The 12,481-nt window shown below is 40.3% G+C and overlaps 1 protein-coding gene across 1 annotated transcript in view; it reads left to right on the top strand.

The window, feature by feature from the left end:
* Positions 1–12,481, top strand: part of SPIRE2 (spire type actin nucleation factor 2) — a 47,237-nt gene that overhangs the window by 16,151 nt on the left and 18,605 nt on the right. Inside the window, exons 2-4 of the mRNA XM_072422606.1 lie at positions 10,012–10,055; positions 11,967–12,311; positions 12,391–12,459. Of these exons, the coding sequence (XP_072278707.1) occupies positions 10,012–10,055; positions 11,967–12,311; positions 12,391–12,459 (458 nt within the window). The remainder of the gene's footprint in view (positions 1–10,011; positions 10,056–11,966; positions 12,312–12,390; positions 12,460–12,481) is intronic.

Genomic DNA, 12,481 nt, shown 5'->3' with positions numbered 1-12,481 from the left:
CCAAGCATTGGCACATGTTCACTTTAAAGTAAGTAGGCTTGCTTTACCTTCTAAGGTAGGTCAGGGTCTATAGAACAAGCATCCTCCAAGGGCCTGCACACATGTTCCTTCAGAAAACCTAGTTATCCCCAAAACCTTTTCTCCAAATAATGGCTGCACCTTCCATGGCCACCTTCTTCTGCACTTGCTTCTTCTGGGTTTCCATTAAAACAAACTTTTTGGCAGTGCCATGCAAAGCAGATCGTCAGTCTAAATATGTCAGACATGCATTGTGATCTCCACCAATGGGATTAAAATACACTCACTGGACTAATAGACCTAAGGGGTCTAATTGGAAGCCCTTGTCTTAAACCACAATATGGTTGCCTATAACCCATAATCTGCCACAGGTGGGTGGTGTCCATCATTCCTGGTTATATACCAATCCACCAATCCTGGTGGTGTCCGTCATTCAGCCATCTAATGTCTACAGAAGGAATCCAGAAAGTCCAATAGTACAACATCATCTTTTATTTTGAAACATTAGAAAGTTCAAGCAATAAAAGCACACTATACCTCACAAGAGTCATGGTACCTGATTTCAGGTTTAGGCTCAGGAGTTTTGCCTTTTTGACCAGTAAAGCTAACACTCAGATATCAACCTCAGAAATTGTAGAAAAGATTTGCATAAAAAAAATACTGAAGTTTTAAGGACACATGGGCAATCTAAAGTTAAAGGTGCCAGCTCTATAGACCTGAGGCCACCATACCAGGTAAGTTACCTTAAAAGTTCAACTTAAGTATGAACATCAGCAGGCACTTTCTCACCAAGAACAAGAGAAGGTGAAATATTGTCCGGAGCTCATGATTTACCCGTAGAAAGGGCAGTCCTATATAATAGACAATACAGGATTCATATATACCAATATGGTTGCTCCCATCTAAAAATGTAATAAATTCTGTGGTTCTCCTTTAAGAAACATTCCTGTAAATGGTTTGTGGTTTAATGGGAGACTTGTTTTTATTTTTACTAAGACATGATTATTTTCCTTTAGTAACTGTATGTTTATTTTCTCTAAACTAGTCATGTTTGTGCTGCTGCCGCTGTGGAATGTAAAGGGTATAATTATGTTAGACAGTAGGATGGTTTACTCATTATTTAAAAGGGCCTTTTCTCCTATGAAGCCAATTATTTCCCCAGCCAGGCTGCCTGTTCTCACTGGCCACTTCAGCCTATACAGACCGCGGTCTCCATGCCCGCTTCTCCCAGGACCTTAAGATTTCCTCCTTGGGGTACTAACCATAATTCTTGGGGTTCATCATTCTTTTCTTCACCCCCCATGCCGGGGCTCTGTCTACAATCATTAACTGTCCAGGAAGTTTTTTCCGCTTAGGCGGGTACAATCAGAAAATGACCAGGAAGTCTTTTTTCCGCCCAGGCGGAAAAGGAATGTATACTTCAAAGCTCTGTGCAGATCCTCACTAAACGTAAGATCACCCCTGAAGCCTAAAACTGCCGAAACGTGTCGGGTAATCGACTTACGCTTGCACTACTATGACTTATATTCCTGTCAGAAGTTCACTATCTTGTGCTGTCTAAGGGGCTATTTGGCAATGACCTGGATCTGCACCACCAGCCATTGCAAAACTTAAGATTGTATTGCACATGATTTGCACTGTGATATGTAATATGAGAAATTATCAAGTCTATATTGTTTGCCACAAAAACCCTTCCTGTTATTCTATTATTTCTTTTGATAATTTCTAGAGTTGGCAACCAGGCCAAGTGACGGCCCATACATATATATGCACACCAGATACTACAACCCTTTGGTTACTACTACTATTTCCTCAGTCATAAAACTAATAGGTTTTTGCATCACTCTAGAAGAAGCCACAGAGCCACTGTGAATCCATCAATGGACATAGTGAACCCACGGAAGGCCATGCAGAAGGGTCATTTAATAACTACTCTCCAGTAACACATATTCAGCTTTCCTGCAGTCCATTTCCTGCAGTCCATTTACTAAATTTTTGGAAACAACTGGCTCCTGCACAAGAACTCACAGGAACTTCTTTACTCCCTTCCTTACTCCCTCATCATTTTGCTTGGCTGCTAAAGGGCCACGAAAATACCAAAATCTTTTGTTAGAGGAGCACGTTATCCACCCTCTTTCTTTAGAGCAGCATTTGGCAGTGATTGAGATTGGGATTGAGGGGGAGGGTGGGACAAGAGAAGGGAAGGGGAAGGAGTAGAAGGCTTTTAAAGTGGCACTAGAGAAAGTTATTTTGTAAAAATACAAACTTAATTGTAATATTCTAAAACCTACTAACGCGAGCATTAAAAAAATCAGTTGTGACTGAGCATTTATGCATATACAAAAAAAACTTGAATACAGGTGGTTCAAATTACAATTGTCTGTTACAGTGCAAAGTCTCCTGTCTGACGCGTTTCGCCCACATGAGCTTCCTCAGGGGATATGGAGAAAAAATATAGAACGCTGTAAAGATATATACCAACGAATGCATGTAAATATGTCAGTTAAGCAAAAAAACAGAAAACAACAAATATATAATACTATAGAATTCATAGGTGGATGGAGTGAGATTTTTCTCATCAATAGAATAATGGCTATTCCTGAATATACACATAACATGCACTATAAAGAAAATGGTTTCGAAATCAAATACCAAGATTTAGTGTATTTTATACTGTAAACTTACACTTACATTGTACTTTAAAAACTCAGCCACTGGTAGATAATGCATTCAAGGAATTTTCAGCAGCATGAACCTTCTTAAAACCAAAAAGTATTACTGAGTTCGGAATAACGCCTTAAATAGGGAAAATCTCACTCCATCCACCTATGAATGATATAAGAAAAAAAGGTTAATGTTAACCTTTAGGTTGCAGAACAGCACTGAAGATATCTGATATAAAGTACATCTGAAGAATTTTATTCAAAAGTATTAGAGAGTGTGCCCATTAGTGTGTGGGGGTCGACAAACAAGGTAAAGTTGGGTGTAAATCTAAAGTTTAAAACCTGGCACTAACTATTCCTCACACTTTCTAAAATGAAACATAAAACTGGTTTTGGTTGGAGTTGGGCTTCAGTTACACACATTGTACTTGGCAGACTTGGCATGGACAAATCTCTAGTTTAGCTAGTTTACTTCTCCTCTCTTCCCTAACAGTTTCCTCAGACTGGCATAATGGTCTTTAGTATAAAAACAGTCACGCAGTGTAGAAATAATTGCCTTGTAATTATTTACTAAATAGCCAGGCTCCACACATAACACATGCATTACATTTTGCAATCACATTATTATAATCTCGGTGCCCACAGGGAGTCTGTACGTGCCTTGGCATTACCTGCTGGCCCACACAACATCCCATGAGTCTGATATCTCCAACCAGCTACTTTCAGCTCTTTGTGCTTCTTCTTGTTCTCTCAGGAGCATGCAAGAACATGGGATCAGGTTATTGTGGCCCTTTGCTTATTATCTACTTACCATAATCTGTTTCGGTGTTTACGTTGCATCATTGTGCACTGACAGGTCTTTAAATACTAATGCACAAAATGTGCCATTTTCTTTTTGCACACATAAGCCAAAATTACGTCTCCATCCATTCTTTGCTGTATGAGGCCCATTGGCCTTAGTAACCTTCCAAAACCTTCTTATAAGCCTCCTTGTATTATAGTGCAATGTCTTTATCTCACCTAGGGATCCATTGGCACATCTTTACTTTAATGCTGTCTGTTTACTAAATTTTTGGTAACAACTAGTTCCTGCACAAGAAGTCACAGTATAATCACCTCTCCACCAAGCTAGATCCCCCCTCCATTCCAACACTGCGGCCTCCAGCATTCAACACTTCCCGGAGTGTCAGATGCCTGTATTCCCCACAGCATGCCATGGATCCTTCCCGCAACTGCTATGTCACTGTAGAGTCCTATAGTGATTAAGGGCCAGAGGATGAAACCACAGCACGTAGCGGGGGGCAACTGTGTCTGATGCTGCAAGAATTGTTTAAAGCTGCACCCCAAGGTTTTATTATAGAGATTATTATAGTGTGACCTGTTTTCCCCAGATGTTTGGTGCAACAACAGAAGTACGCATGTTACAAACTAGGACAATGAAAACTAGCATATGCTAAAGCATTGCACTTAGGTTGCCTTCCATTAAAACACGCAAATCCTCATTTTACAAGCTGCAGTTGTGCAATAGATTTCTATGAGTTGTCTCCTGTGAAAGAAGTCTATAGGATTCTACTGCACATATGAAGAAGATCCAGGCTTGCAGGATGTAAAATTTACAATGATCTGTTGCTTTAAAACTTGCTGCTGCAAGGGGGGTTAGGATTTGGGGGGGGGGGGGGGGGGGGCAAAAACCACAAAGTATACTATGTTTAAAAGAATTCAATTCAAGTGTAATTACACTTAGATCTGCCCTCTCTATCCATCTAGAAGACAATGCTCATCCAACAAGCAGCAATAAAAATCTGACCACTCGATCCAAACTAGATGTTTTGGCTGGGGTCCTGCTTTAATAATTGATGGAAAATGTGGATATTGGCAGGGATTGACCATTCTAGTGATGGGTATTAAATCAGGGAAGTGAATCAGCTGGCATGTTTGCAGTTGCTGTAGACGCAGCGGCTGTTTGTCCGGCTGACACCATTGTTTGTGTTGGGTGATTACTTCTTTACAAGCTTTGTTTGGATGGAATCTGGGGAATAGCAGACCCAAGCCTCATGTCAGAGTCTTTCTCTATGGAAATGTTTGCAGCCACAGTGTATAAACAGAGAATAAAACAATGATGCAAACCTGCCACCTGCAATCTGAATACAGAAGGAAACAGCTTGTATATCACAAAGACGTCATGGCCAGGGGAAAGTGCTCAAACTTACTGGGGGAACTGGGGAAGATTTGGAACCCTATATCATGTACAAATTAATGAAAGTTTCCCTTTGTGGTGTCACTGGTAATAGGTAAATAGGTGACAGGTAATAGGAAAAAAATCTTCCCATTGGGGCACAGTCAGTGCTTGTTCCAAGCTTTCCCCACTTTTCTAAAACAAAAAAGTTTGGGCTGGAGACCGGTACAAACTTTTATCATGTAATCCCAGTTGTAAAATGTTTTCTACCATGACCTCTAAGGCTGCTTTTTAATTACATTATTGCTTTGATTTAGTTACATGTAACCAGTTTCCAGTTGAGCAAACCCAGTGTGAAGTTTTTAGGGACACTTGCATTGATGTGAATGGTAACAGGTGCAGATTAGGCAGGTGGCCAGAAACTCTGACACACCCAAAAATGTTGAAAAAGCAGAAGAAAACAGCTATCTTCAGGGTATTATGGTTAAAAATGAAATATTTTTGGCAAAGATACTTAAGTTCTGAATTATAATATGCGTGGGGTAGTGATAGGGTCTCTTTAATGAACTTTTCACAGAGATATTTTGGAAAAAAAAAGCTACTGTTCAATCTGGAATGTTTCACCAAAAATCATATAAATAATGAAGTGGGGACTCCGCATGCAGGCACACCAAAGCAGGAATAGAATTAAACCCAAATCGGAGAATAGATCACATCACAATATTACAATGAATACTACAAGAGGGTATTGAAATAAGACAAAATTGATTGATATTCATGGATAGTGAGGTGAATCACAATATCACCATCAATAAATATAACTAGAGACAACATAAGTTAAACAGTATTAGAAAATTTCAATTATAGTTTCTACACTGCTGCTACTGCCTACTCTCATCTGTATAGACGGGGCTCTATGTGCCATAGGAATCAGATATTTCTGTCTTCTGCTTTTCCTGAAGAAGCGGATTTATTCCGTGAAACGCGTTGAAATCAGCAAGGTTTTCCAATATGTTTGGGTAACCTAGACAGGAATATTTAGTTGTATCCATTGCACATTTTTAATATGGTTTTAATATCTATGCTCCTAATGTTGTTCCAAAAACAAGTTTTTCTTTATTGTGATGAACTATTATATAGTACAAAATCATAATATAATAACATCAGATATAACAGATTAAGACTGTTTTTTTTTTTTTAAACATACCTACATTCCAATTTCAAAGACTAATGTAGCAGAAATAAGCCTTATTCCACAAAACCATCACAATATATTTTCAAACTATTTTTTCCTAGCAATAATGAACATTTGAACAAATTACCATTATACTATAATAAATCTGCTTCTCCAAAAACTGAACTTCCAGCAACACACAAATAAACATAACCATTATTACAAATAGAATGCTGGACAACATGTCAGAAGATACAAAAACAGCAAGATATCACGTCTAAGATTTGTTTTGATATATTTATGTCTAAATTGATTATGGTTGGCCTTTTAAGTCCCATATATTGAGTTTATCTCAGAGTGTACATGTTTCACCAAAATCCGATTGATCCCCTTAGATAAAAGCAACATTTGGGGCCCTCGACACACACACAGCCCTGTATGCCCATTGTATATAATGACATCTGTTAGTTCTTCATCCCCAGCAGTTGGAATCTTCCATTCTCCAATCTGTTGCTAATTATGGCGGAATCAGGTTGTATCTCCTTTCCATTTTTGTTCTTTTTTTCTCCCCAAGAGAAATGTGTCAGAAATAATGTATCTATTGGAAGTGAACGTTATTAGTTATAATGGATCAGCAGCCATGAAAGTGCAGACAGGATGGCGACACTTCCCTTTGTAGAAATGTTCTATGAGCTAATTTAGGAACAACTACAGGTACAGCGCTTTTATTTTTATCTATTGCGGGCGAGTGCTTTTGCTTGCTGTCATTTTCTTACCCGAAAAATGCATCTTATATTTCATAGGCTCAGCAAGAAATCAGTCTAATTTCATGAACATGGTGTTATTATCAGATTACATAATCATTTGTTAATACATTAAAGCCCAATTATGTCCAACAAAATATAAATATTGGAAATTTGCAATCCAATTTCTTTTCCTTCTACTGCTGGTTCTGGTTGTGAAGACCAGTCCACTGGTACCATAGCTCGCCAATCCACCTATCCTGGACGTCATCACACAAGCATGGAATCAGTGACCATGTCATTAGCATAGAGCTAACTAACTGGCATCAGATGATTCTCACCCTGAGATGAACGGTTGTGCTCATCATGGGCAAAAATCTGGCATGTGGACATGTCAGGGCAGATTCAAAAATGACAGATGAGGAACAACCGCTGTTAACTTCCATGGAGGAGAGCATAGTGGGGTAATCCCCTCTATAGAATAGAACAGCTCTGTTTGTACATTTCTTGTTCATTCACCTGTCACTGGAAAAGGTTGCAGCTCAGCATATAATGCCAGGGTATGCGAGGTATCCTGGCTCCCCCGGGGCTGCCAGGACGGAATGAACTCCCATGCATCATCCTAGTCTGGCCAAATAACGGCTGAAAATCAGGAAACCTGAAAGAGAAAACAATGGCAGTGCCTGTGATGGAACAAAGACAGATGAGTGTGTTTAGTAATTTATTTTTATTTTATCGCTGGGGCATCGCATGGAATAAAGACCTGCTGGGTCACATTTTTTTAATTTTTAGCTATAGTTTTGCTTGATTGTAGACCATTAGAAAAGAAGAACTTGCAAGCTCCAAGCCTTTCTAATCACTTTCTCAAATATGCAGTTTGGGGATTTATACATTTCAGACTTCATTGGAACTCAAAAAGTGAAGATTTGCAATGCTGTAGGGAAGGTTACATTTTTTCATATTATGAACATGTATTTGCACCTAATTATATACTTTATTTCTGTTCTTGGCTGTAAATGCATTTTAAAGAGACCCTGTCATTGCCCTGTGCTTAATGCATGATGTTATGTCGATCTACTCTACCAGAATTTTAATTTTATTATAAGAGAGCTCCTCCTAATCTAAAGAGCTGCCCCAACTCTCTGGAATGGTCTTCCTCGTCCTATTTGGCTTGCTTCTACTTTTTGCTCATTTAAAGAGCTCTCAAAACCCATTTTTCCAACTTGCCTTCCCAACTTCTTCTGTCTTTTGAAACCATCACTACTTCCCACCACTACATATCTCCCCTCCTATTCTGTGTAAATTCCCCCACCTACTAGATTGTAAGCTCTTCGGGGCAGGGTCCTCTCCTCCTCCAGTGTCACTGTCTGTATCTGTCTTGTCATTTGCAACCCCTATTTAATGTACAGCGCTGCGTAGTATGTTGGTGCTATATAAATCCTGTTTAATAATATTAATAATATTAATCTAATGGCATTTAATTGGCATGAGAAATGGCTTTTGGCAAGTTTAGACAGAACATGCTTGTCGTGGAGATGGCGTTGTGTGCAATGATCACAAAGGAGAGTTTGGAAAGGTGTTGGAGCGTCATGTTTCCTTATCTATGGTTCATTACCTGAGCCCACACCCAAGCCATAGCCGGCCAACAATGCTTTCATGTAATCTGTACTCGCAGTGCGGTGACTTGATTAATATGACTATTACATCCCGTGTCATAACACATGCTTATGTCAACATTTACTGGATAATGTTTGCTCTACAAATGCTCGTACACGGCACTGTGTGCTGGGACTGCACATCCTGGAGGTTCTGGCTTCTTGACATTTCCCACCACATCCTAGCTCAGGGACTTTTCCCAGGACATGACATTACAGAATGTTGATTCAAGGAGGTATCCAAGTGGCTTTGGGAAGGTGGAAGAATCATTTTTTCTCTCTGTTAGTGCAAACTGGACCACACATAATGATGTGGATTAAGGGATAACTTTATTATAAAGCGTAATACACATGTGAGATTATGGCCCGAGACAAATCTTCTTGGGTGAAAGTCTGGCATGTGTACAATGTTCATCAATCTAACCTTGGATTGATAAATACCAAATCAGGATAAACTGATCTGAATTCCTAAGAAGGGAGCCCGGTGGGGTGCATCTTGCTTGTCCTCCCTCCTCCGCTTTTTATAGAACAGAACATTGCTGTGTGTACAGTATTCATTTGTCACTGGAAATGATCACAAAAGAGGGTGAAAGTAATCTAAGAACTATTTGAGGTCTGGGTGCAAATACCCTGTGTGCCCCCTTCCCTGAGCATACCCTCCACAGATGCACGCATACCAAAAAATACAGCCACAGTGCCATTTCTGTGCAGGATTCACTTCTCTGGTCCCTCCTGGTTATTAATGGACCCATAGACTTCTATAGGACTTCTATAGGACTGAAGACAATTCCATAGAAGTCTATGGGACTGTAATGCACGACCAGTTCTTGTTCTGGAATCAGGCTCCTTGGCCATCTTGATTGGGCCGGAATGATTGAATTCCTGCGCATGGGGGTCTTTTATTCTGGTATAGACATACTGAGAATGTGGAGTGTACATCTGCAGCTCAGCGTACATTATAAAGAAGACAACAACAGATAACTAAGTTTGTCTTACTGCAGAAAAAAATCAGCATGTCACCTATATCTGCCAGCAGCAGCAAAATAGGACCCTAAGTTTATCTGCGATGGTCCCTGTGCAGAGATCCGATGTGTCCCACTAACTTACAATAGTTCTGCATTCAGCAAAGCTCATTATCTCCACTGATTATACAGCTCTGGTTGTGTAGGATCACTGCAGAGAGATCACTGCTTTCCCACAAAGAAGAAAGATACTTCTCTGTTGGCAGGGGACAGGCTTTCCTGCTCAGGTTGTGCCTACTTTCCAAAGCAAGGGAATACTTTAAATATATTTTGCTGATTTAATATAAAAGTAAATGGGTTTTTGGCTAATAATACCTTCAATACATTCCCTACTGTATAATTTCCATTTAAAACCAGGGCATTTGTTAAATTGGGATTCAGGCAAAAGAAGAGGAAACAATAGAGTTCTAATAAACAAATCTTCCTTTGGAGGTCTCCCCTGTGGTTTAAGGTCCAAGCACGCTGTGTAGCCTCAGGCTGTGACTAATGTAAAGTGCTTTTCCTAAAGTGGGTTTTGTGATCACTAATCTCATCTGTATGTTATTGTGTTCTCTCTCCAGGGACCACGGAAAGCGCCCCCATTTCATCACTCACAGAGACTCAGGTAAATGCTGAATGATTGAAATATCTGTATTTCCGGGAGGAAGGGGGTCATAGAGTTTAATTGCCTTTAGTGTGGTTTCCAGCCAAAGTCTTATCAATTTGGACATTGGAGCTTCAATGTGTGGCATGTGATTGAACTGCTTTGGTTAAGGTGTAAGAAGCTCAGATTTCTTTATGTTGAGTACAGAATTGCCTTAATTCTATTATTCTTTTTCCATTCTATTATAATTTCTATATTTGTATTGCAGAAACTTCCCCCTTTTCTGCATATCAATGCATTTTTAGGCCAGCTTGGTTAAAAAACTGAATTATAATTAAATAAATGTTAAATAGGATAATTGCTTTGTGGTTTGGTTTTTCTCTAGTTCATAGGATTGCTGTATTTCCACGTCAGTCCAATCTAGTATTAATATTATTACATAGTATTTATTTAGCCCGACATATTGTACAGCGCTGTACAGAGTCTATAGTCACTAACTGTCCCTCAAAGGGGCTCACAATCTAATGTCCTTACCATAGTCAAATATCTTTTTAATACAGTCCAAGGTGAATTTTGGGGGAAAGACAATTAACCTAACTACGTTTATTTGGAATGTGGGAGGAAACCCACACAAACACGGGAGAACCTGCAAACTCCATGCAGATAGTGTCCTGGCTGAGATTCAAACCTGGAACCTGGAGCTGCAAAGGTATGCTAACCTCTGAGCCACCGTGCTGCCCCACACACTACTATATACAATAGAATACTCACTAATAAAACACTGATACCTAAAACCATATAAGGTATAAAGTGCAGGCAAATACCTGCAGGAACCCCAATGCTTTTTTAGCTATGCCCAAAGCCTGGGGCATTCCAATGGCCAAGATCCAATGTTTCCAGGCAGTGTTATATTTTCCCACTTCCACCCATTTCCCACATCTAAAACGTGGCGCGTTGCTAAAATGGACTGTCTAATTAGACCAGCCATTCTCAACCAAGGTTCTGTGGAACCCTAGGAGTCCTCCAGAGCAGCGCAGTGGTCCGTGGCTCTGGCTGGTGCGCCCCCCCAGTGGGACCAGCAGAAGGACCCTACTGGGGAGGGGGTACACCGGCCAGAGCCACGGACCATGTCTCCCGTACAGATCGCAGCCTCAGGGCGGTGGTCAGGTTCTGGCATCATGATGTCACTATCGGGGGAAGTTCATGAGTTTAGTGGTCCATCGGTCCGAAAAGGTTGGCAACCACTGCTCCAGAGGTTTCCAGGGGTTCTAGGGGTTTGCCTTATTGATCTCCAATGATGTTATTGACTATCTGTAAGGGTGACTTCCCACTGGCCAGCAATGTAAGAGACATTCTTCCCACTGACCATCCTACTAATATACTGTGAGCTGTGGATATAGTAATTTTAGAATGATTTCCCTGAAGACCTTAAGGTCTTTTTAAGGAGTTCCCCATGTTAAAAAGGTTGAGAAACACTGCATTAGACAATGGATTATACTTTTAGAGCGTTCCCTGATCGACAATGGAAAGGGCATTCTTCCTGCCTTTTCATTTTAACAAACTTTCTTCTCATACAGAGCTCGCTGGAGGTTAGTGTAGGGAAGAGTGAGATTATGTCAGGTTGTTACTGCCGTATTATGCTTAGGAGAATTTATTATCTTTTTTTGTTCTGCTGGCTTTTTGTATTGGCAAAGAAAATGATATAAAATCCTTGAACTGAAGGTTCTTCCAAATCTTCTAATGAGAACACTTGTTCTGGTGAGAACATTTTTAAAATAGGATTTATTTTCTTCCATTCTCTTCGTTATTGTTTCTGGAACATGATCCTGATTGGTTGCTTCAGGTTATTCCATTTTGAACTCGAATATAGATTTTTGGGTTGCATAATCAGAAACAGTTTATCTAAACATCTAACATTTTCCTCTGATACAGATGGTGCAGTGCTTGGGCTTTGCTATCTATCGGGCACTGGACTGGGGGTTGGATGAGAGCGAAGAACGAGAACTTAGTCCACAGCTGGAGCAGCTCATTGACCTCATGGCTGCAAGCGATTCAGAAGGCTCCATGACTGATGAGGGCTATGAAGGCACCGAGGATGAGGATGAAGAAGGTCCACCTCGGGTGGTACGCAGCTATTTAGCAGTCCTGCGTTTCTGTGCTTCCCACCTTCCAGAACCCAAGGAGGCACCGATCCACTACCAGGCGGTTTGTAGGGCTCTGTTTGCAGAGACGATGGAGCTTCAAGCTTTCCTGCATAAAATACGGGAGGCCAAAGAGGTAAGAAATTGGAGAGAACACTGGCTCCCAACATGACTGTAGTAGTAAACACAATACTGATTCAAATATTGTTCTACAGATTCTGATAAAGATGCGGGTGGAGGAGGCTGAACCAGATGGACTTGGGAATCTGCAGAACACAGACTGGGTAAGGAAGAGTGAAAGATGTG

Source organism: Pyxicephalus adspersus, chromosome 9 (assembly GCF_032062135.1).
Source record: "Pyxicephalus adspersus chromosome 9, UCB_Pads_2.0, whole genome shotgun sequence".
NCBI classification, from domain to species: domain Eukaryota; kingdom Metazoa; phylum Chordata; class Amphibia; order Anura; family Pyxicephalidae; genus Pyxicephalus; species Pyxicephalus adspersus.
This window is presented reverse-complemented; position numbering and strand designations above follow the sequence as displayed.